The sequence below is a fragment of the Sinocyclocheilus anshuiensis genome, unplaced genomic scaffold, assembly GCF_001515605.1.
Source record: "Sinocyclocheilus anshuiensis isolate Anshui unplaced genomic scaffold, SAMN03320099.WGS_v1.1 scaffold705, whole genome shotgun sequence".
In the NCBI taxonomy this organism is placed as follows: Eukaryota; Metazoa; Chordata; class Actinopteri; order Cypriniformes; family Cyprinidae; genus Sinocyclocheilus; species Sinocyclocheilus anshuiensis.
This window is the reverse complement of record NW_015536493.1, coordinates 245,360-271,812: the sequence shown is the minus strand read 5'-3', so window position 1 is coordinate 271,812 and position 26,453 is coordinate 245,360. Positions and strand designations below refer to the sequence as shown.

At 36.4% G+C, this 26,453-nt stretch overlaps 1 protein-coding gene across 1 annotated transcript in view; it reads right to left on the bottom strand.

Annotated features, from left to right (window-relative positions):
- Positions 1 to 26,453, bottom strand: part of LOC107685552 (double C2-like domain-containing protein beta) — a 129,886-nt gene that overhangs the window by 24,274 nt on the left and 79,159 nt on the right. Inside the window, exons 3-5 of the mRNA XM_016482179.1 lie at positions 22,536 to 22,559; positions 11,436 to 11,510; positions 9,684 to 9,793 (exon numbers count right to left, since the gene is read on the bottom strand). Of these exons, the coding sequence (XP_016337665.1) occupies positions 9,684 to 9,793; positions 11,436 to 11,510; positions 22,536 to 22,559 (209 nt within the window). The remainder of the gene's footprint in view (positions 1 to 9,683; positions 9,794 to 11,435; positions 11,511 to 22,535; positions 22,560 to 26,453) is intronic.

The window sequence follows — 26,453 nt, the reverse complement described above, 5'->3', positions numbered from 1 at the left end:
AATTAGGTAGTCTGTCATCGATGACAGTAGCTCATTGGAAAAGGATGGAAAATGAATAAATGCTGCTGCCTGCCTGCAATCTCCAATAAAACGTTGTTCCATGTTTTTTTCTTCTGTATCGTCATAAATATCGTTATCGCAAATATTCTTGAAATATCGTGATATAATTTTGAGGCTATATCGCCCACCCCTAATGATGCATTTGGAGAAAATTGCTCCATCAGGACATCCAACAATAAAATACATCAAACAGACTAATGCAGAAAAGGAGAGCCTAGGATTTCATTCTGAGCGGTGGTGTATTTAGTTGCATTTTATTTTATTATACAGATGAGAAAAGAGGAGCATGAGAGCTGAACACTGCCACCCAATGCTGTTTGAAATATGCAAATTTGCAAATTGAAATAACCTCGTAATCTTAAAACTAATCAGAAGTTGAGATGAGACAGTAGGGCCAATGCCTTTCTTAATAAGGTCTAACAATGTCTACCGTTCAATCGATTTGAGTTACACAGCCTTGTCGATAAAATAAGGAAGAGCACACAGAATCCCTCCCAATCCACATTATTTCCATTTGTTACCTTTCCACCGCATTAACAATGAATTCCTGTATGCTTGTTCTATTCCCATCCAGAAGTTAGTTGTGTATTTGTAACATACCATTGCTATTCATTGCTAACTTGTTCAGCCTGGCTCAGTAGTTCTGCTCTCCAAAGACTTTTCAGGTAAACAGACAATCAACTTTCAATCAACAAAGGAACTTTCTTTTCCCGGGAGATTGATAAAGGTCTTGAATGAGGCACGGGGCAGCTACAGCACCACTCAGGCATGTTCAAAAGGTCCGGTTAATAAAGGCACTTTCCTCTGCTGTGTTACATGTGGATATGATATGATTGTGTCCCCAGATGGCAATGTGTGCTGGATTGCTCTTCATGCTGTTTCCAGAACAGTGCTGTTTCTGTTTGTTTTGATTATGGTTGATTACTGTAGTGCACATGTTTAATGCTAACTGTTCTCTTGGATAAATGTGCAGGGAGTTCTGGGATTTTTGTACAATGCTATTCTCACAGGCAATCACAGTACATCGTGTTTTTCTGCATTAGCCAGATATATTTGTGCCTGGCCTTAAATTTGCAAAGACAATCCTGAATAATGTGAGGTAGAAAAGTTATATTTAGTCAGATGTAAAAGCAATGGTCTTACAAAAATATATTTAGATTTTTGTTTGAGAATTTAATAATTTTATTCAGCAAGGATGCATTAAACTGATAAAAAAAGTGACAGTAAAGACATGAATAATGTTACAAAAGATGTATATTTTAAATATAAGCTATTGTTTTGAATGTTCCACAAAGAATCCTGAAAAAAGTTTCCACAAAAATATTAAGCAGCACATCTGTAACTGTTTTAAATATTTATAAGAAGAAAAAAATGTTTCTTAAGCACCAAATCAGCATATTAGAATGATTTCTGAAGGATCATGTGACACTGCTGGGAAAATGAGTCAGAATGCGCACAGGCTAATTTTGAGTTATAGGGAAGAAAAGTAAAAAAAGGTCAATTTTGATTGCATTTCAGGTTTTCACAAAAATGAGTTCATTAAGCCATCCTCCAGTGATCCCAATGCTCCACATAATAACACAAAACTAAGACACAAAACTAGATTGATACATACAGTGGGTAAAAAAAATTAAGGCATACAAAGCAAGCAAAACAAATAAGTTAAAAAATGAAGTTGTGTAATAAAATGGAATGACACAGGGAAAAAGTATTGAACTACTGAAATATATTTAATACTTTTTACAAAAGCCTTTGTTGACTAGGGGCAGGATTGCTTTCTAATTAGTGATAGATTTCAGCTGGTGTCTTGGCTTTCCATGCCCTTTTTGCACCTCCCTTTCTTCATGTGCTCAATACTGCACCAAATCAGCATATTAGAATGATTTCTGAAGGATCATGTGACACTGAAGACTTGAGAAATGGCTGCTGAAATATAAAAATATATAAAAAAGTTTTAAATGTTAATAACAAAATTACAATAATATATTAAAATATTACACACATTAATATGAATGTTAATTATAATATAATTATAAATCTAATAATATATTACTAATTATATTCTATTACTAATTTAGTTAATTTAATAATTTATATATATATATAACTGAAATATATTTAATACTTTTTACAAAAGCCTTTGTTGACTAGGGGCAGGATTGCTTTCTAATTAGTGATAGATTTCAGCTGGTGTCTTGGCTTTCCATGCCCTTTTTGCACCTCCCTTTCTTCATGTGCTCAATACTTTTTCCCTGTGTCATTCTACTTTATTACACACAACTTAATTTCTGAACTTGTTTGTTTTGTTTTCTTTGTATGTATGGATTACTTGGGTTGTTACCGACATCTGGTGAAAATGTCAAGTCAACAGCACCTTTAGAAATATATTTACTGAGAAAAATGGTGATGTGTTCAGTACTTATTTTACCCGCTGTATATAAGGATATGTTAATATGGGCGGAACATGTTATATTGGTTCTTGCTTTCATTCTTGAAATAATTATACCTTGCCAGTGAGTTAAATATATTAAATTCCCACTAAAAATATTAGTGGGAAGTAAAATTTCAGAGCTCATGAAGATGGCCAAATTGTAATATCCAATAACAGAAATTTAGATCAGGCATATTTTGAGCTAAAAGAATGCTGAGAGGGAAATGAATAAACTATGCACATTTGCCTGAGAGACAGACTCGTTATTTGAGATTGGAAGAGGACGGGGTTCCTGCTGTTAAAAAAAAAAGATATTCTAATGGCTTTCTGTTGTAGTCCTCTTTGTTTTAATATGCAAAGATAACTCCCGTTGAGTCATAAAATAAGAAAAATAAGAGGTGAAGCACATCTAGATGCATCTAATTGTCTGTAAACGTTACATAAAATGTGTTTGCAAATAGTATTTTTGTATTCTTAAACCGCAAGTGTAAATTAAAAGGCTTTCTCGGGTATAAAGGCACGAGAGGTGAGCCACTTGTATGGGTAATTTGGCTTTGAATAGAGCGGTCACTGTCTGAGATAATGTTGGCAATGGAGGTATGCCTTTTTAGATAAATCACATGCGTTTCATAGCCACGGGAGGAGTTCGGCCCGCCATTAAAACACCACTTTGATGTTCATCGGCGACACATGAAGATCGCTGGTAAATGAGGTTTGGTGAATAATGGGAAAGACCGAATGTTGAAGGGAGATAACACCTCAGAGCTCCATTGTGTGAAAGTCTGAAAGACTAAAGCCTGACTTCTTGTTCATGTCTGACTTACACTCTGTAGGAGTGCTGTGGGTCTCTTTGTGAAGCTGTCCATAAAGTTTTCCCTGCAGATGAAATGATTGAAGATTGTGAATAATAATGAATTATGCTTTAAAGTGAGAATCGGAAAGGTCTATGAGATGCTACATACATCCGTTCCTATCTTTTAACTTGAGGGTTTTCAAACTTTTTGATGCCATTGATCTCCAAATAAAATTGTTGCTTTTTGAGGCAGGCATCACTTTATAAATAATATAGGCAGCTATATATTTTCATATATAAAAACTTGTTGGTCATATATTGTCATGTTGCACACACACGAGGAACGAGGAGACGCTGGAGAATACTTTACCAAGACTTTATTTGCACCAAGGAACCAAGGGAGATGAACACAGGAAGACGTTCACACGAAGATGTTCACAGGAAGACGTACACACGAAGACGTTCAACAGGAAGACGTACAACAGCGGACAGAGAACTTGGGACTGGGAACACATTTTATACACACACACAGGAGGAGGGGATGACGAGACACACCTGGGAGCAATAAACCATCATGGGGAACACCTGGGACAAATTAAACATGGGAAAGGAACACCTGGGGAGCAAGACACAGACAAAACATGGAACAGAGTCTGACATACACACCTGGGATCCATGAACCATCATGGGGAACACCTGGGACAAATTAAACATGGGAAAGGAACACCTGGGGAGCAAGACACAGACAAAACATGGAACAGAGTCTGACATATATACTGTGTGAGAGAAATATTAAGTCTGATATTATAAAAACAATTTTTTTAAATTAAACATTTGACTTTTATATTGTTTTATTTAAAACTGGATTTTATATTGGCTAATTATTAAATTATCTGGAAAATATTTACTTTCCATTAAGTTATTTTTTAAATTAAATAATATAGTATTAAATAGTATTTTGTATTTTATTTTTTTTTTTTTTTAAATCATAGTAGGTTTGTTATTTATTAAGTAATGATTAAAAAAATGCTGTCTTTATAAATTCGAATTAAACAATATCAAATTTGGCAGATAAAGTTAAAAATTATTGTGTTAAACATATATGTCCATATTATTTTACGTTAATACATATTTTCTTTGATATCCCTAAAAATACATTATGTAAAACATTTTTACTTGCTCTCATATTCCCACAAATGTTACAGCACCCCTAGTTTGAAAACCCCTGCCCAACACACAGGCATTATATTAATAATTATTTTAAAGCATATTAATTCACTGTGAATATTTCAGCTGGCAAAATTCTTCCCAGTGGTTCCTTTATACTTTCATCACAACAGTACTTCAAACACTGCTTATGTTCATGTGACTTGTCACATATTCACATTAGCCACGTTTACTTCTTGACTAACCTAAAAATTGTAAGAACATTTTTCAAAAAGTATTTTAATTGCATTTTACAAGAAAATACTTTTTCAATCTTTTGACTTCAAATTTTCACTTTTAATTTAATGTGCTATTGCCATTTCTTTGTAATTATTTGTGAAATGTACAATCAGTTTCTGAGTGAAAATTGTTCCCTATGCCATTTTTTTTATTCCAGTGTACTAGAATTCAATGCTAAACCTCTGTTTGAACTATGTTAAACCTACTCACTGGAGCACAGAATGCCAGTGTCATTTAATGATGACGTTATAGAAGAATTGAAATAGAAGATTTCTCTTTCTGTTAGAGAGAGTGCCTTTGTCTCTTTTCATTTGTACCCTCCTTTCAGAATGATCAAGAGCAAACAAGACCGAGTCAGACGTAAGACAACAATTTTATCACTGGTATGTGGGCACAGACCGTCAGGGCTTTACTAGACAGGCTTTATTGAGAGAATTTAAGGTGCTATAAAGTGCCAGAATGCAGCAAGAGGAAATAATGAAAATCTAGTTTTTATAAACGCTAGAGGTGAGACGCTGAATATGCCAGTATTTGGAGTTTATTTACATGAAGGACAAGTTCGATCCCTAAAGGAAAGGCCTATGAGGGAGACTTTTGGTTTCCATGGAAACTGGCTAAGACAGCCCTAAAGAAAAGCAATGGTGAATCATCAGGTGGGTCCTTCCCGATCCAGATGTCTACAGACGCGCACAGACACACTTCTGTACTTCACCTCAAAACAGTAAACATCAATGACGGATTTCAGTCAACTTGTTAGTATGTCCGGATCATTTCATCATACAGAGCTCATCTTCTAAAAACAGCACGAAAAGCTTTTAAAAAAGGCTGAAACCCTCATCCCAGGCCTCAGGTCAACCTTTCGAACTCTTAAATCACCCAGCTTCATCCCAGCATCACCTCCCTCTAGCTGTGTTGAATGAAGCCGTTACTGCAGCGTTTAAGCACAGAAATGTGACCTTTGAAGCGCAGACTCTCTGCCTCATTAATTCACACTGAGTCCAGACAAATCTGGGAGCCTCCAAACCCAGGGCTGCAATCTCAGCGGGAAAAGCCTGCGACTCACACAATAACTGCCTGCTCTTGCCACTCTGGCCTGTCTAGACAACTCCACCATGAACCTGGTGTCGTGTCAAACTTTTTAGTGTCTTGCAACATCAAAGTTGCTCAGGAAAAAGAGACTGCAGGTTCCGTCTCATCTCTATTAGGAGCTTTATTGTTTGATTTATTATTTTCCTAGCTCACAAACTACAATTTATCATTTGGTATAAACCTATAGTATTTAAGTATCAACTGTAATAGTTCCATTAAAATATAGATACTCATATTTAATACATGACGCCTGTGTTGGTAGTTGGGGGAAATAAAAAAAAAACACTAATTATACACAATATAATTAATTTATTCAAAATAATAAATCAGCTGTATCTGAAAAGAGAGCACACCTCATAGTAATCAACTGTTTTGATACTTAATATTACTACATAGTGTTTGCATTTATATGGTACAAATTACTTTAGCTGTCAGGCATAATAAAGTGTTTAAAGCTAAATTCTAAGCAAAAACTACAGTATAATTATTTGAAATGGGTTAGATCTAAAATATAGTAATCAGCTGAAGAGTCAAAAATAGTTGTGCAAAACAGCCAAGTTTTAAATTCAGTCACACACATTTGTATATTATAACTTTTAGTTCAATTGCCCTTGAACTTGCTGGCAAAAATCCTGATAAAAATGTAAACCTGTACAGTAGCAACCAGTGACAGTCTAAATATCTGGCCTTCAAGTTGTCTTTAGACATAGACATACATACATACATAAATAAAAAAAAATCACATTAAATAATCTTGTTTAACCAACAAAATATAGGTCATTACAGTTGCCCCCGACGGTATCCTTTACTATTATTCATGGTCTTAAAACTGAATATTCCAAGGCCAAATAAAAAGTATTTTTATAGTCAGTATATGGTATTCCAATGAAAATGTATGAGATCCAATAAACTATGAATTCCTAATTTGATTCAAGCTCATCTGGGCGAAGTATTGGGACATTAGTTAATATTTCTCCCCCTTCCAGAGGACACTTTTCCTTTATATACTGGTGTATCTGAGACAGAGACTGATGGTAGGTAGAAAAGTCCTCAGAGTAATGGCTTCCTTTGCAAGTAGTTTCCTAACAGAAAACGAATCCATATTAAGTAAGAGTTAATCAACACCAAATTGAAATCTGATTCCCATTTAATGCATTGTCAGCCCATATAAATTGTTAAGACTGACAAAGACCAAAAAGTGCTCTGTCAGTAATTGATGGCTATTTTCTGTAGTGACTTGTATTGCAGACAGCATGCGCAGCACTGAGGTGAATGTGTGCAGGACATGAGTTCAATTAGCTGCACAATATTGTTGTTTTCATTTACTAACATTTATTCCGTGAGGAGATAAAATTAAAATGTATAAAACTGTGTGTAAAACTTGTACTTTTGACCTCATTATCTGACACATTAAACCCTTTTCTTACATTTGCAACATTTAACTAGAAAGACAATGACAAGTGGCTTCTCTACTCAGGCAACTTGGTTAATCTGCTTTTAATGGATTTGAGGGATATTGTGTGTGTAACACAGCTGTTACGTAATGATACACACAAGTGGAGACTAATGTTCCTCTGTGGTGTAATCTTTACTGCCACTTTGTCTGTGCTATTATCCTAATGCAGCATTTCAATCACTGCACAGGGTTTCAATGCAAGCTAAACAATCAAGCTCTGTAAAAAAACAACCCATTTTGCTACAGTCATGTTTGCGAGGCAGTAAAAGGGCCAATGACATCTCAGCTGGGGTGAAATCACCAGGCAACACTGAATATGACTTAAACGGGGTGGCCAAAATAAAGAATATTACATGAAAAACTTTCAATGTTTGCAAAGGCGAATCATGATAGGTTGATTACCAGTTGGCACTGAGTCTAAAGCAGGGCTGTACAGTGTGACATATATGTCGCACGTGCTACGAAAAAACTGGTCTGTGCGATGAATACATTTACCACTGTAGCACACGTGCGATACAGTTTTGCATGATCATAACACAGCTGCTTAGTAGTGTGAAGTGATTTTGTTGTGCTTGTTTGTGTGTGTGAGATTGATTATACTTGGTAGTTGGGGGTGTGCGATATGATGAATTTTGATTGTGGACGACTAAAATGTCTCCACGATCTGCTTTTGAAGAAATAACGTTGTATCGTGCTACAGCGCATATTCTATCAGCTGCAGTTCTGGCGCCTCCCTCCGTCTCAGTATAATCTAGAACGCCACATGCATTCACATCAGTGTTAACTCAGCGGTAGTTGCTCTCACGGAACACTGCACTTATGCGCAGTCACAAAACGACATTATTTCCATCTACTTTAAAGCAATATCGGTTAAACCTTTAATTCACGTGCTGTTTTGCATGCGCTTTTCTGAGCGCATACTCGTGAAGCGCGCTCACACTGAGAGCCTGTCAAAAAGCGCCTGATAAAGATAAAATACTGACAAAGATTTTTATCTTTGCTCACTTTGGCGTAAATGTCTGCCATTCTTTTTTATTTTATATTTTCTTAAGGTGTAAGAGGTGTTATGTTTCTGCACTCTTCCATTTTTAGCAAATTAAGAAAACTTTGTCTAAAAACAATTTTTGTGATGGTTTGTATTTTTTGTGCTCTGTATGGAACATCAGTGCCTGTTTAAGTGATGAACTCAATTACTTGTGTTTGTTTTCAGACATGATAACAGACGTTTTATACTTGTGCCACAACTTTTTGGCCTGTGCTACAAAACTTTCAACCTCTGTAGCACCAGTGCTATGTGAAAAAAAAGTTAACGTACAGCCCTGTAAAGGCCTCTAGCAACTGCCACTTTTAATTATGATGCGAGAGTCAGGTCTAAAGAGTCAAAAAGTTAACTATTTCGGATTGTAAAGTTAGTGTTTAATACATTTTTTTCCCCTTCCATATTGACAGTTACTACCCCACATATCTAAATGCCTATCCAAAGACAGATGCTAATTGAATTAGAATCTGACTAAAAAAAGCCCACTTATAACCAAGGCCAGTGCACACCACTCCCTACTTTTTACACCCCAAAACACTGGCAAAAATAAATGGATGCTCTCTGTATTCCTGTTTCTGTTGGCAACAGTTAAACATGTTGAGGAAACTCTAATGGTATCAGCAGCCAGCTAATTGGAGTGATTAGATCCTCATAATTGCTCTGCAGGGTCACATAATGTCCAAGAAATATAATGCCATTTTACAGGATAAAGCAAACACTGTTCTCTCAATCTACGGTCATACATCGGTACAGGAACAGAGAGGTTTCATGGACACCCTAAACACCAGATCAGTAAATTTCTCCCTCATTCACCAGTCCTTCAACTGGAGGCTTTTTATTTTTATGAATGCCGTAACGTCCCACTATACTCTATTCAGTACTTGTATGGCAGCGATCCAAGAATCACTGAAGCTGTTGAAAGCAAATGGTTGTTCAGCTTGTAATTAAGCCTCAGGTTCAGCGCCGCATGGGGGCCTGGTGTGGGCCTGACCCATCCAATTACAACTGGATCATGGGAATCATGTAACCATGGACACTTAATTAAGAAAACATCCACATTCTCTCTTTTTCCTTATTAAAGTAGGATCTCAGTTCAATGACCGCTGACATTTTTAAAAAGCCCTCATTAAACTTATTAAGCTGGTTTGCTTTGCGTGCCACTTTCTCTATTATCCTTTTCTTCTGATCCCACCTACAGTATATGTCATAGGAACACTGTTTTCTCTCTCAATATGTAGCAAATGCATCTTTTGGGGTAATCAACCCTTTGCTAAACTCTAACAGCCAAGTCACTTCTTTACAATGGATAAGCTATTGTCAGTAGCCTTGACATATAAAAGTGATGAATGTATAGATTCTGATTGGGTACCTGAGTGTTTTGCGAACCATGTCTTCATCAGTTATCCCATAATACGTTAGGGTCTCACTCCAGACAGGGTTGAGAGTGTTGCGTAGGGTCTTTGTGCGGAGCTTATTGGCCTGGAAGAAATGACAGATTTTCTTGTAGGTTAGTGGTTGTGTTCACTGGCACTGGTTCACTAAATGAGCACAAGCTAAGAAGAAGCTAGACCTTCCAGATTTGAAACTGTAATAAAATGTTATATAATAATAAAATTACATGAATCAGGGTTTTAAATTCTGCATTTAGACATGTACCACATTTTGATAACACAGTTGCAAAATGGCAAACCTCATTTAGAATTAATAGAAAATAAAACAGCTCATATAATATTTAGTTTGACCTTCCAAGGTTGGTGATCACCATTTTATAAAGCTTAAGCACCTTCTTACACCATTTATTGAAGAAAAGTTAATGGAAATGTAGAAAGTGTCTTACAGTGATTAAAGCAGGTGCAATTAAGGCCTAAACAAATGTCTTTGTTTCATCTAGCACATCTGTGAGGTGTTTCCTAATCATAATGGGTTAACTCAGACATCCTATCCCATTCAATTATTCTGTAACCCCGTGAAGGAGAGTTCAGCTGTACTGTAGGACACATGATCCATACAGAAGGAGAATGACTTAGAGGAGTCTTATTTTGTCAGTAGCTAAGTGGATTGTTGGCAGGATGAGTAAGAAGGGTAACGGTTAAAAACAGATGAATTATAATGAGAAGCATGATGATAATTTGTAGAGCACAGAGGTTGTTCAGCGACAAGGAAAATCTGGCCTTTTAGATTTCAAGGTAGCACTGGTCAATTTGATAAATGTAATCTAGACCCATGATGGGACAGATAGAGATGGTATAAATTAGTATTTTTAAGAGTTAATTTGAAGTTGGATACCTCAGACTCAAGAGTCTGAAGTAAAAAAAAAAGATTGTCTTGCTGAGTTGTCTCATGATTTCTGAGCCTGCATCTGTCTGTCTGTCTGTCTATCTATCTGTCTGTCTGTCTATCTATTAATGTACAAATTGAATATTACAGTTAAATATGCTATCTGACTATATGTTATTAACAAAATGCACAAAAAACACAGACACCTCCTACTAGTAACCTTCCATCTGATGTAAAGTTACTGATGTGATTTAATATGTAATTTTAACTGGAATTACAGGTAGAGCTTGTTCTGAAAACAGAGTACTGAGTCTAGAGATACACAAATCTATTTTAAATATACAAAATTATACTCTATGTACCACAGTTAAAGATTTTGAGAGCCTTTACCAAAAATACAGTTGTTAGAATGAGCAGTTAAATAGTCAGCCTTTATGGATTCTGCACAGTGACAGACAGTACCTTATGTGTAAATTGTGTTTTAGCAGGTTTTAAAGGCTGTATTAAACATTAGAATCTTTATTGTAAGAAATCAATTATCAACGTAACATTACCATAAAGCTGTGGTTCTCAACTGGGAAACAAACAGAAACAATAGAACAGAACAAAATAATATATTTCTTGATTTTCTATTTTATTAATAATAATATTAATATATATTCTTCATAATATATTGATCAGAATCATTTGAAGTTATCCTGTGGAAGGAAGTTTCTTGAGGGCCCCTAATGGGTCCCGGCCCTCTGGTTGAGAACCACTGGCTTAAAACATATAAATCATATTACTACAAGCCTCCTTGTATTGTATAAAACAATACATCTCCAAGGGGAGAGCAGGCACATACCTTACTAGCTCCAGGCAGCAGGTGCAGCTTAACATAGGGATCTGACAGCCCATTGTGATCCATTGGTTTGAGTCCCTGAGAGAGAGAGAAAGGAAAAAAAGAAAAAAGTGTGACTTATGAAAAACAACCACTTTTAGACATCCTGTGAAGTCAACAGCACAAAGCACCATGTCAGCCTGATAGATTCCACAGGCTTTAGATATCCAATTCACGTCAAGCTCCTGCTTTTTCTAACAAGACGTACTGTTTCAGATCCGGCCAAATAAGCTAATTAGAAACACTGGAGGTGATGTCGTGCCATGACAGCAGAGCACTCTCCTGAAGCTCTTAGCTTTCTATTAACATGCATTTTAGTATGGGCAAAAAGCTCAAGCACTTTGGGCATAAAAAGCCCAATCGTTGCATGGACACGGCAGAAATATCAGATGTGCAATCATCCAAAAATGAATTGAGCAATTGTGTTGTTGGTGCCAAAAATAATAATGGATGCTGTGTTTTTATATAATGTTCAGGTTTGTCTGATGCATGTTTTGGAAATTTTCTTTATAATCAGATTCAACCAGATTCATTATTAAGTATATTTTTGATCTATTTGAACAGCCTTGGGGTCTCTGAGACCCCACACAGAACTAGAGGGTTATGAATTAACTACAAGCTGCACAGGATTTCGAGTAAATATCAATACAAAGCTAGACAACACTGTCTGCTGTCAGAGAGTCTGTGAGGCAAACATTGATTTTATTGAAAACCTCTGCACCACCTGACACCCATCATCTCTTAATTACAGTCTTTGTGGTGGGATTCGGTGAGGTAGCATTGGACTTTGGATTCGTAGGGCTGCGTAGATCTTGAGGCCCATCAATATAACAGAGGGTATTAATGAATAATGCCATATAAATTAGATCTTTTCAACACAGTTAAGCATTACATTCACAGTCAGAGAATGGCACAGCTGTCTCAGAAACCTCAAGGGGAGTGTTTTTGATTAAGGGAACATGTACTTCACAAAGTCTGGATTTACCTTTGCAGTCCAAATAATGGTTTTCAGTTTAGCCTTCTGCATAACGCAACTTTGCAGCATGATTTGACAAAAGTGTTCCTTATCTTCAGAAAAAAAAAACAGTCAAGAGAGCCTTTGCACTAATAAAATCAAGTTTATTCACACAGAGAGCAGCTGCTGAAAGAGCGTCAGGTCTTTCCAGAAATGTCTGGCATGAAATCGTATTTCTTTGAATGTTCGGAAGGAACCAAGTTAGTGAAAGAAAAGAAAAGATACTTAAAAGGACAAACTATTTTATATTTCTTATTAATGTAGTTAGTATTTTTGTAGTTAGTATGTTAATATTCAATTCCTGTTTAACAAAAGGAAATAAGAAAATGAAAACTTAAAGCAGCAGATCTCAGCTGGTCTTCTGGCCTCCAGCATTTATTGATATTTTTATGCCTGTGTATTGAACACATCATGGAAACCTGTGCTGCAGATTCAATTCAACCAGTTCAACCAAGAGCACAAAAAATATGGAACATAACATTTAATTAATCTCATTAGCTAATGTTAAATTTGACAGCAGCACTAATTAATCTACAGTGTATCCCCCGTTGTTTTCTTTTACAACATTAAAACACAGTATTCACACCATATTTAGTAAATGCAACTTTAGAAATAATTCCAGAGCCTGTATGTGGTTCTCTTATTAGCTTTGCACATCTGGCCACTGCAGTTCTCCCTCATTCATACTCCACTTTGCAGAGTTGCTCAAACTCAGTTGGATTGACATGTGAACACAACCACTCCAGGACATAAATGTTGTTTTTCTGTTATTGCTGTGCATCTGTGGCTTTACACTTGTCATTGTCCTGCTGGAAAATAAATCTTCTGCCAAGCCAGCGGTATCTTGCAGTCTTCATCAGGTTTTCCTCTAGGATTTGCCTGTATTGTACTGCATTTTTTTACCATCTACCCTCAGAAGCCTGCCAGGAATTCCCACAGCATGATGCTGCCACCACTTCGCTTCACTGTGGGGATGGTGTGTTTCTGATCTGCAGCGTTTGGCTTATGCCAAATATGCCGCTTATTCTAATGGCCAAACATCTCAATTTTGGTCTCATCAGACCACAGAACCTCCTTCCAACTGGCTTCAGAGTCTCTCATGTGCTGTGCTGAGACATTTTTCTTTAATAGTGGATTTATCTTTGACATTCTCCCATTAAGATGTAGCTGTGAAGCCCTGGAGCAACAGTTAAATGTGCAATCTCTCCAATCTCAGCCACTGAAGATTGTCAATCCTTCAGAAGTCCCATTTTGCCTTCTGGTTAGAGGTGGATTTATACTACCATTATACTTTATTTACTTGCTAAGGGGTCCTGATCACCCTGAATAGTATGTTTTTTTTTATTCCTTACTTTTATTCAGCAAGGATGTATTACATTGATCAAAAGTGACAGTAAAGACATTTAAAATGCTACAAAAAGATTTCTATTTCAATTAAATGCTGCTCTTTTGAACTTTCTATTCATCAAAGAATCCTACAAATGTTTTCCACAAAAATATTAAGCAGCCACGGTTTTCAACATTGATAATAACAAGAAATGTTTCTTAAAGGGATAGTTCTCCCAAAAATTTGAAATGTAATTTACTCACCCTTAAGTTGTTCCAAACCTGTATGAATTTCTTTTGTCTGTTAAACATTATTTTTTTTTATTTTAAGAATATGGGTAACCAAACAGTTGATGGACCCCAATGACTTCCATAGTATTGATTTCCATACTATGAGTCAAAGGGGTCCATCAACTGTTTGGTTTCCCATGTTCTACCCCGACAGAAGAAAGAAATTCAAACAGGATTGGAATTTGAGGGTGAGTAACATATGAAAAATTTAATTTTTGGGTGAACTATCCCTTTAAGCACCAAATCAGCATATTAGAATGATATCTGAAGGATCAAGTGACACTGAAGACTGGAGTAATGGAGCTTTGCCATCACAGTAATAAATAAGATTTTACAATATATTAACATAAAAACGGTTATTTTAAAATATCCCTTTAAATTCAGTATATAAACTAATGCTTTATTTTTTGTTTTTTTCTGTATTGTATGATCAAATGAATGTAGCCTTAATAAGCTAAAAAGATTTGCAGAGATAAAATGATAGGTTTTCCTGTGTGATAAGTGGCATAAAAACTAAATTAAGTCAAAAACAACAAAATACGAAAAGACCATTACTTTTTTTTTTTATAGGCACTGCACATAAAAAATAGCACCGAATCTACTTTCACCATTTTTCTGGTAGGTCAGAAGGCCTTAGGTCTGATGAATTTCAGCATTTATACATCACAAGCTAAATTGCGTCACAGACAACTGATTTTAATATAGATTCAGCATATTGTGCAAGTATGTAGCCATGCTTCAGTGATGCATTTCTTTTCCCAGCAGGCTTTTTTTCTCTCTCTCAGGTAGGGCTCCTGGACGGTCCTCCAGACGGCCCTTCACACTCCTGTGTGCAGTGATGTGTGAGATGAGCAGATCTCAGAGGGCCAGACTCTCCAGCCTAACATATAAGGGCTGTCAGAACCACAATCCTAATTAGTTATTTTCTGCTTCTGTGAGCTATACAGTTTAAACTTGTCAAAGAGGCTTGCTTGGTCTTCACACCTCTCTCTCTCCACTTTTGTTTAGCTTGTGGGTACGTGGAGGAAGCGCATAGAGACATAAATAATCATCACTGTTGCATTTAACACAACAACAGCGCCTGAGAAATAAAACAAATGAACATAAGGGGGTGTGAGAAAACTCTCAGTCTCTGACAAGTTCTCTGCATGGGCAAAAGAACATGGCAGGAGGGGTGACGGGCGAAAAAATAATGTCTAGTCTAGTCAAACAAAATCTTACAAACTGTAGCTTAGTAAAGAAGACTCAAGAAACGTGGGACTGTGATACTAGTGTATTGTTAAAAATGTAGCAAAATGTTCAGAAAAATAAAGAAAACTACATTACATTTAACCTTTTTTTGTAAAAAGTACCATAAGCATGACCAAACCAACAGTAGAAACAATCGGTTGGGATTTCTTCCATCACAAATTCTCTTTCATTACTGGAGCAAACTAATACATTTCTAATTAAGGTGCTCATTACAAATACTCGGTCAGGCTTTATTTTAAGGTCCAATTCTCGCTATTATCAAACCATTAACTACAACTGTTGCCTCAAACTCCTAATTTGCTGCTTATTAATAGCTAGTAATATAGTTGTTAAATTTAGGTTTTGGGTAGGATTAGGGATGTAGAATATGGTCATGCAGAATATGTGCTTTATAAGTACTAATATGTTACTAAAAGGCCCTCTCACCCCAAACCATTGCACACCATTGGTTAAGCAAAAAGTTGACATGCCAGGCCACTAAAACAAACAGAACAGACATACTTAAAAGGTTAAAGTCAAATGAGTAGGATGTCTGAAAGCTCAGCACTCTAAACCAGCAAACACGGATTGTTTTCTTAACATTAGTGTGTGGTTATGATTTGATTATATTTTTGTTAATATTCTTGCAATGTTCTTATAACCATAAACTATTATTCCCAGAACATTTTTTGGGGAGTTTTTATTACAACCTATAATAAAACTTTAAAAGAATGTTAAATAAAGGTTGTTTTTAGGTTTTTGTTTTCTATAATCGTGAAGTAACCCTTAAAAGAACATTACAGAGAGGTTGGAGTAAATGAGTCCTTTCTTGGTTCACCAGAATAGAATGTTAGGACATTTATTTTGAGAATGTTCTGGCAACCAAAATTGTAAGATGTCAACAAGGCAATTGTACACTCTCAACAAAAACTGTCCCTATGAGGGTACAATTATGGCTTATGGCTCGTTTCCACCAAGCGGTACGGGTCAGTGCAGTACAGTAAGGTACAATTTGGGACGGTACACTCTTAAAAATAAAGGTGCTTAAAAGGTTCTTCACAGCGATGCCATGAAAGAACCATTTCTGGTTCCACAAAGAACCATTCAGTCAAAGGTTTTTTAAAGAACCATCTCTTTCTTACCTTTTTATAATCTGAAGAACTTTCTTTCGCCACAAAGAACCTTTTGTGAAACAGAAAGGTTCTTCAGATGTTAAAGTTTCTTTAAGGAACCATTTAGACAAAAAGGTTCTTCTATGGCATTGTGAAGCACCTTTATTTGTAAGAATGTACACCCTGATACGACTTGCGTTGCCACCACCAACAGTATCCTTACTTGAAAGTAGCGATCGAAGTCATTCTCGCATGAAGAAAACGCTACATTGTTTGTGTGTGTGTGTGAAAATGTAAAATGATAAAATACACTTATATTTTTTTGTGTTTGTGCACTCTGATGTAAACAAGCCCAACACACATGAGCAGCATGGTGGAACGAGTGAAGGAGACACTTCATTTCCCTTGTGTTGTCATTCTCCTTGTAGCAGTGCAAGTAATGATTCTCTGTCAACCAATCAACGTTCTGCAATGAGTCTAGTTCCACCTTTTGGGTACCGGACTGCTGTGCTAGGTACTTCAACGGAAGGGTCCCAAAAAAAGTGTTATGGTATGGTTTGATATTTTGGTACATTCACAACTTCTGACAATGGAAATGGAAATAATTGCGTACTGTACTGTACTGAACCGTACTGCTCAGTGGAAACGAGCCATTAGTACTTTAAAACAGTTTGTGTAAATACCTTAAGGGTACATATTACTATACTTGAAGGCACTAGTATACACCTTTGACTGGGTATAAAAGGCACAAAGTTGTCCCAGTGACAACGGTTGCAGGCCCTGAGAGGTATGGTCTTCATCTAATTCAGTACATAGTAAAAAAAAGTACAGGAATTTAGACACAGCCTGGGTTTACATTGATTAAGAAGTCAACCGTAAAACTGGCCAAGGAGAAAGTGTTTTTATAAATGGAAAAAATGCCACACTTCAGCTGCGACAAAGGCTTGTCAAAAATGTAGACATCCTTCTCGTCTTTCTCTTTCATTCTGCTCTTCAAATTATTCGCTCCTGCTGTTGGCCCATAACAGAACGACCCGTGGACACCGGTCTCATCAGAGCTACAAAGCAGTTTTCAAAGATCCACAGGTCTGCTCGGCTTTGTGATTGTGTTTGTGAGAATGTTTGTGTGTGCGTGCAGAGACTGCAGATGGTCGTTCTCTTTGAAGGTGCTGCAGGCTGAAACAGCCTCTGAGGTCCACTTCACTATAGAAGAGGACTGATGCAACCATTCACGAAAAATAAGGCCAAGCACAAAACTGAACCTTGCTTTCAGCATACGTATGCGTTTTCCCATCTCCCCACTGCCATATATCCAATTCCAATACAGCTAAATTGCTTCGATTAGGCAAACACACAGGCGTATATATGCTTTTGAGGGTAACAACGGAGTTATCTTCACTCAGTGTTGAGCCAGGCACCGGGTGTAATTCAGAATTTGTCTTGCGTTTCAGGGCTGTGTGACATATGGGTGTCTGGTAAACTGTGGCCCTAAGGTTCCAAGCAGATCGATAAAGAAAAACAGCCGGACCAGAAAGTTATTTCTGGTACCTGCAAACTGATTGGAGGGGAGCGAGTGGGCGTAACCTTAATATGCGTTTGTAATATCCCAGCTGACCTTGACTATTCAGGATAAGCGTAAAACATAGAAGTGGAGGTCTCCTGAGCTAACAATAAACGTGTTATGAGGCATCCGACTGCAGGTGAATGGATGGTTGATCATAATTATGGAGAAGCAGGAAATGACCAGTGTGAAAGGAGATGGGCGGCATGCATCAGCGAGTGCGTGTGAAAGTCACGAGCGCACCCAATCATTCAAAGCGCTTTACTTACTGCTGCCACACTGCCAAGTACAGCATTTCCCTTCCCATCTCCCCATTAACGGCTAACCAGTCAGATGTTTCATCTGCCAAATTATATCCCTTTATTCTTCAGGATAAACATCCTGTTGGACATGGTCTGCACTTAAAAATGAAAGGGGCGAGATTCTGTAAAAGGAAAGGGCCGGTCGAAATCAAGTGTGTTTCACAAGAGCAGATGGAGGTTCCAGCACAGATGACTCTCAATGGGTGAGAGCTGTACACGCTCCAAACGCCATTGAGCCACATAGTACATAGCCCTGTGCCCATAATGCATTACGGATAAGCATTAGTACAGGCTGGAGGTGGGCTTGAAAAACACAGGGAGGGAGGAAGTGAGAGAATAAATGCTAGAGTAACATCTCAATAAGCAGGACCTATTGAATTATTGTTTAACACGTTCTCCTACACCAGTTTAATGTGGAGAGGCCAAATAGCCATTTTTAGCTTGAACAGTGTACACGGGGCCTCTATCAGAACATTGCTATTTTTGTTTGAGTGGTGCAACGTCAACAAATAAGTTTGGATTTTTTCCAAAACGCTATACCCCGTTGCAACGTTTGGACTATGAATATGAATGATGCTTAAAGGGATAGTTCACCCGAAAATATAGCAAATAAAAATTCTGTCATATATTACTCTCCCTCATGTCCTTCCAAACCTGTAAGCCCTTTGTTCATCTTTGGAACACAAAATAAGGTATTTTTGATGAAAACTGAGATCTTTCTGACCCTGCATAGACATCAACGTAACTGACACGTTCAAGGCCCAGAAACGTAGTAAGGACATGGTTAAAATAGTCCATGTGACATCAGCGGTTTAACCTTAATTTTATAAAGCTACAAGAATACTTTTTGTGCACAGTTGCGTTGCTGTCTATGCAGGGTCAGAAAGCTGTCGGATTTCATAAAAAATGTCTTAATTTGTGTTCCCGAAGATGAACGAAGGTCTCACAGGTTGGGAACGACATGAGTGTAAGAAATTAATGACAGAATTTATCTATGTACACATGCACACGCACACACACACACACACACACACACACACGCACACACACACACATATATAATTAATACTTTTGTTCTGCAAGGGTGCATTAAATTGATGGTGACAAAAAAATTATATTTCAAATAAATTGGTAACACTTTATAATAAAGTTCAGTTGTAAGTCATTTATAAGTGATTAGTTGATGAACTAATAATTTACAAAACATTCATAAGCGATAAGTGATATGCTAACAATTTGTGCATGTTTTGTTAAAAAGTAATCGTTTACAAAACATGATTATGTGTTCATAAATGATCAATAAGTGATATGTTAATATTTTTTATCTGTTTTGTAGATTAAGTTATAAATAATTTACAAGTGATTACAAGTGACACATTTACATCAATTGTAAATGTGTTACACATCATTTGTAGATTTTTCTTACCTGTTACAAATGATTCTGTACAGAACCTGTAACCGGAAGGAACTGATGAGTATTTTACACTTTAGTTTAGGGGATGCAGAAAGTGTTGTAAATGCCTTGTATACATCTACAGATCATTTGCAACAGGTAAGAAAAATCTACAAATGATGTGTAACACATGTACAACTGATGAGTAGTTTACACTTTAGATTAGGGGATGCAGAAAGCTTTGTAAATGATTTATTCATGCATTTACACAACAGGTTTTGAATACTTTGTAGTGTGTACTGCAATGTAAAGGCTCACTGGTGAGGATTTAGACAGATGTCTTCTCTGACACACATGGAGTATTTTAACACTGTGCACCTGATGTGGTCTTCAGTTGAGTCTTCACAGAACACAAGTCTGTGCTGAAGAGAGAAAGGGTTTAACACAACCCACTGGAATCCCCTGACTGTAAGTCATTTACACATGTTTATTCACTTGACGGCAAATAATTTATTATTCTTTAAAAAAAAAAATAGTTTTAGCATAATTGCATTTTTGTGCTTTTTAACAGACCAGCTTACAACTTTAATGAAACATACAAAAATGATATACTGATAATTTACTAATGGTTTGATCATAATTTGTTCACGATTAACAAATGTTTATTGAAACAATAGTACAATGTTGACATTTCAATGAATAATAAGTGATTAATAATATATTAACTAGTAACTTATTAACCATTTTACTAAGGATCTGTTTGATTATTTCATGATATGCTATATTTTAAGATAACTTACGACAGATTTGTAAATCATTAGCATATTACTTAATAATCATTTGTGAACGTATAGTCATGTTTTGTAAATGATTAGTTCATCATTATCTAATCACTTGTAAATGATTTATGACTTAATCTACAAAACATAGATAAAAATATTAAAATATCACTTATTAATAATTCATGAACACATAGTCATGTTTTGTAAAAGATTAGTTAATCATTAACCAATCACTTATAAATGACTTACAACTGAACGTTATTATAAAGTGTTACCAATAAATTCTGTTCTTTTGAGCTTTCTGTTCATCAAAGAATCCTGGAAAAATGTATCATGGTTTCAACTAAAATATTAATCAGCACAATTATTTTCAACTGTGATAATATTTCTTGAGAGCCAAATCAACATATTAAAATGATTTTTGAAAGATTATGTGGCACTGAAGACTGAAGTGAAAGAGCTATGTCATTACCTGACTTAAAAATATACTAAAAAAATTACTTAAATTGTACTTTGTCTTTTTACTGTACTTTTTGAACAGTTGAACAAGTTGAAAAGCCTAAAAATATATATCCGGTCACACTTTATTTTAACGTCCAATTCTTGCTGTTATCAAATCATTAACTATGACTTTTGCCTCAATAAACTCCTAATTTGCTGCTTATTAATAGTTAGTAAGGTAGTTGTTAAGTTTAGGTATTGGGTAGGATTAGGAATGTAGAATATGGTCATGCAGAATATGTGCTTTATAAGTACTAATAAACAGTCAATATGTTAATAATAGGCATGCTAATAAGCAACTAGTTAATAGTGAGAATTGCTCACTATACTAAAGCGTTACATCCAAATCTATTATCATTCAAATACATCTCTACAGGTAACTACCCACCCGTCCTTAGCATTGTGCTTGCTGAGTTTTGCATGGTCAGTTTTGCAGGGTCAGATATTCTTCAGATCATGAATCAGAGCCCCTCAATCTGTAGATGTTTGTACAAATATATAATATAATATAATATAATAATGTACGAATAAGCCACTGAAAGATCGAATACTGAGCTGTGAGGGTTACTTTACGTTAAACACAGCATGGCAGGAGGCCTTAACCAACCACACACATTTTCACTCTCTTTCTACCTGATTTATGGTTGTGCACAGGCTGCTGCTGTGCTTCACGTCAGATGCAAAGATAAATTAATGCCCGCATGGATGTGAAAGCAGCCAATGGATTCATCTCATTCTTAAGTCATGAATGTATGTATGGGGGCGAGACATGGCCACAGACAACTCTGGTCTCTGTGCTGCACTGAAGACCATATGCATATAAACACCCACCCACATGAGAACAAATGAGAGAGATACAGTCTCTGCAGTCTCTTACTATGCATGGTCTTCACAGTGAAAAATTACCATTCAAGAGAGAAATGTACATTTACATGGTAACAGAAATGAATCGGCCTGAGATAAATGTATCTGTTCAACATAAATACTTAATAAAAGGCCATTATTAAACATTAAGCTTACATCTGCCCATGGGAAAGCACTTTATCTTAATTGAAGATAATCTATCTTGTCAATAAGTGAGCCAACAAAACGAAAATGTGTCACAGGACAGATATAGGTATGACACACAAGGAACACACACAAAGGAGACTCTAAGATCTGGTTTTCACACAAAAATACTACATAGTTATATAGGCATATATTTTATGTAATATATGGTGTTTAATAATTCTACATACAAATGACTAGAGTTTACTTAAAAGTAAATGACCTCCGAGGTATTTGGTCAATGCAAAAAAAAAAAAAAACAGTCTCAAAAATGTAAACAATTTCAAAAATTGAAATGTATGTCCCTGCCATGTAAAAATAAGGATGTAACAATGGCTCAAAAATAGTAGTCTTTTCTTTCACATTTCAGAGAGTACATTCCAGCTAGCAAGAGTTTTTCAGTTTTTTACTGGAGTGCTGGAGTGAATCAACTGAGTCTCGACAGGAAAGACAGGAAGGAATTTGCTTGGGAAGTGGGAAAGTAGTGAATAAAGAGTAACTTACCTTTTTGTATCTAGGTATAGGGAGCTACACTCCATCAAGAACAATTTACAGCATGCAGTCAAGCCATGCAGAGAGAGAGATGTGTGCATGCAAGGCAGAAAAGGTGGAAGAAAGAGCAGAAAAACAACAATGACACAAAATAAAACTATTTACAGATATAAGTTTAGAAATAAAGACAACACAAAAAGCATGATGTAAATGAAAAACAGCATGTGAAAATACAGAGGGGAAAAATGAAGCGCCCAGGGGGTTTGACCCATGTGCTAAAAATGTATGTGGTATTGCGCCCACTGATTTTTCTAAATGTAGAACTTTTGTGTATCTGTATGACTCAATCTGATAGTCAGTACAACCCTAAATTTAGCTGTCATGAATTGATGGAGTGTTCGGAGGTGTATTGCAGCAAACAAAAAAATGTTAAATGCTGTTAGATCAACCCTCAATTTCATCTTCAGAGGATGTCAGGGCAGCACTTTTGTTCTAAATAAATGCTTTATTTTGGCTTTGCTTTCTCAGTTGGAAAGTTGTATTTAGTGCCCATAGTTTACACGAGAACATGTCACATTGTTCAAAACAAGAAAATCAACTGAGAGAGAAAAGTTGGAGTGGAATATGTAAGTCAAATAAAACTTAATGTTACACTTTTAAATGTGTACTGACTAATACGAGTGACACCACAGGCAAAACAAATAATGAGAATGAATATCATTTCATTAAAAAAGTAGCATGTTAATTTACTGCCTGGGGGTTCAATTAAGTATCCATTTATCTAGTTTAATGCTTCATTTCAGTTTAAGTAGCATGTGTCACATCAAACTCTAGACAAATGCACAAAGTAATCCAAAGATGAGATGTTAAACACGCATAAATGGTTTATGAACAGATTAGGGGTAAATATAGTGGCTAAATAATAACAAAATAACTGATAAATGCAATATTGATCTTGCTTATCTTACTTTTAAGCAGTATATCTAATGCATTTTAAATTTAAGAAATAAGTTGTTTGAAAAGTGTGCTTCCTTTAAAATAAATTTCATTTGGTTTGAAATTTTTCAACCTGTAAGACTTTATTTGTTCTGAAAATATTTGTGACCCTGGACCACAAAACCAGTCTTAAGTCACTTGGGTATATTTTTAGCAATAGCCAAAAAAACATTGTATGGGTCAAAATTATCGATTTTTCTTTTATGCCAAAAATCATTAGGATATTAAGTAAAGATCATGTTCCATGAAGATATTTTGTAAATTTCCTATCGTAAATATATCAAAACTTAATTTCTGATTAGTAATATGCATTGCTAAGAACTTCATTTGGACAACTTTAAAGGCGATTTTCTCAATATTTTGATTTTTTTGCACCCTCAGAGTCCAGATTTTCAAATAGTTGTATGTCAGCCAAATATTGTCCTATCCTAAGAAACCATACATCAATGGAAAGCTTATTTATTCAGCTTTTTGTATTATATTATTGTAATATATAATAATACATAATACATAATATTATGTATAAATCTCAATTTAAAAAAATGGACCCTTATGACTGGTTTTGTGGTCCAGGGTCACATTTAAAAAAAAAATAAAAATTGGTACAAACTGTTTAGTTTCCACTGACGTCCAATGTATTTTTTGTCAATATATAGGAAGCAAAACTGGTTTGTTACCGACATTCTTCAAAATGTTTAATAATAGTAATACAGAGCTGGAACACCATGAGGTGAGAAAATGACGGCAATTTTCATATTTTGGGTGAACTATCCCTTGAAATATTCAAAAAACTATTTGAGGCCACTGTATGGAACAGATACCCCTTTTTTTCTGGCATGTTATTTAAAAGAAAGCACCCACAGCCACAAATCACAGGGTCAAAATGTACATAATGGAACGGGCAGAGTGTGTTCCTTAAAGTTGCGTTCAATGACATCTCAGTAATGTGCGCACAGGTTGGTGACCTCCTCTCGTTCCACTGTTGATGTGACACATTCCTCGCCTTGCATCATAGAGCGAACACTCCTGGTGAGCCCGTGACCCCTGTACATCTGCAGCTAATAAGGACGACCCTTTCAGAGCTGTCAGTTCCACGGAAAGAAAGAGCAGATCACAGACAGGTAACTTTAATTGAGTTGATGGGAGGGGGAGCATTGGGCCAGCGGCGGGGAGACCTGGGAAAATGGTGATGGGTGAATCGTTCATTGAATTGGGGTCAGCGAAAGAGAGGGCGGTTTTCTTTAATGGAGGCTGTCGTTTGAAAAGGCTGTGGTGCACGTTAAGGTTGGAGCAGATGTGTCCTTGTCTGACACAATATGAGCAATATGTGCTCTGAAATGTATCTTGGAAGGCACCTTTGAGAGAGGTGAATGAATGAATGGCTACAATCCTCTTTCTCATCACGTGTGTCTGTTCAGAAGGACGAATGGCCTGGCACTTAGGAAATGGTGAAATATTATTCTGATAAATGACTTTGGTGGTGAAAGGCGTCTACTTGTAGGTGATTTATATTTTAGTATATAAAAGCTACGGTTCTCCAATCTGAACGGTATTCCAAGGGTGATGATACAAAGTCCAACAACACTGGAACATTTCAATCCGCTTGTCTGTGTTCACTAAGTTCCAGATCAGAGCATGTGAGCAGTGGGGAATGAAACTGGAGTGGGTGCTACTTACAGTAGCTGTGCTGAATTGATGTCAGCAGGCGTAATCTCCATATAAAAAACAGCAGGCAAATTTCTGGTAAGGCAAATGTTTTTGTGTGATGGTTCTGCTCTGATTACAAATACCCCATTATCTGTACTTCTGAATGTGTGTAAACTCCATAGTCAGATTCTTTCTAGAACAGCCAATAGGAGACAGATGTACAAGACATGTTACAACTGCAGAAGAATCCAGCGCTATCCATGGTCCTGATCTGTCTAAGCTTTATTCTGCTATTTCCAGATGACTTAGGTCAACTGAAAGGTTAATCATAGGTTGGAAACTAGTTTTCAGTATAGCCCAAATTATGGCTGCACGATATTGGAAAAAACTCACATTGCGATATATTTTTTTTCTGCAATATATATTGCGATATGGAAAAAAAAAACAGATGACTTCAATAGCTCTATTTGGGAAAAAAATTCATCAATGACTGGGGTGATTTTGTAGGCGAGTAAATCAGCATAAGAAATAAACAAATTACAAGCATAGATAAATAACAGAACAATGATGCAAATGAAATAAGCAGTGCTTTATATTTTTCAGGTAAGTCTAACAGTATTCAGATACAGAAATTGAATAATCAAATGTAAAATAACACTGCATAGTTTTCACTATAAATTAAATACAAATCTGTGTTAAAGCTACAAAAGTGATTTTTCTTTGTGTTTTGTTGTTTGATTAACGTTCATGACATGAGCAACAGGAACATTAAACTGCTGTGAACCAATATACTGTTACACATCCATTTTCTTTTTCAATTGTTTCCCTTCGCCTAAGCCATAAGCATCTGTGTTTACAAGGATACTTGCAGAGCACAGTATTTCAGGCACAAATAGACGCAGAAGTGAACGGAATTCAGTGTTCACGTGCATCTGCGTGGCTCTCACCGCGTCTACACCGGACACGAGCGGCGCGACAAAATACAATAGAACCCATTATAATCAGTGATGCTGACTGTCTACACTGGATGCTGCACACAAATCCCCGACAGTAAACTGATGCATCGTTCTCTTTATGATGTACTGACACAAAGTTCAAATGATATGCAACGGTTGCTTTGTCGCGTCCAGTGTAGACAGACTTTGGGGCCGTTCACATTTCGTGCCTAAAAACGCGTGGAAAACGCCAGCCGCGCCGCTTTCTCCTTCTTTCCAAAGTGCTCGGGAGCTTACATTTTCGTGGTGTCTGCCGTTGCTAAGCGACCGTGACCTGAATCGCCAAACACCA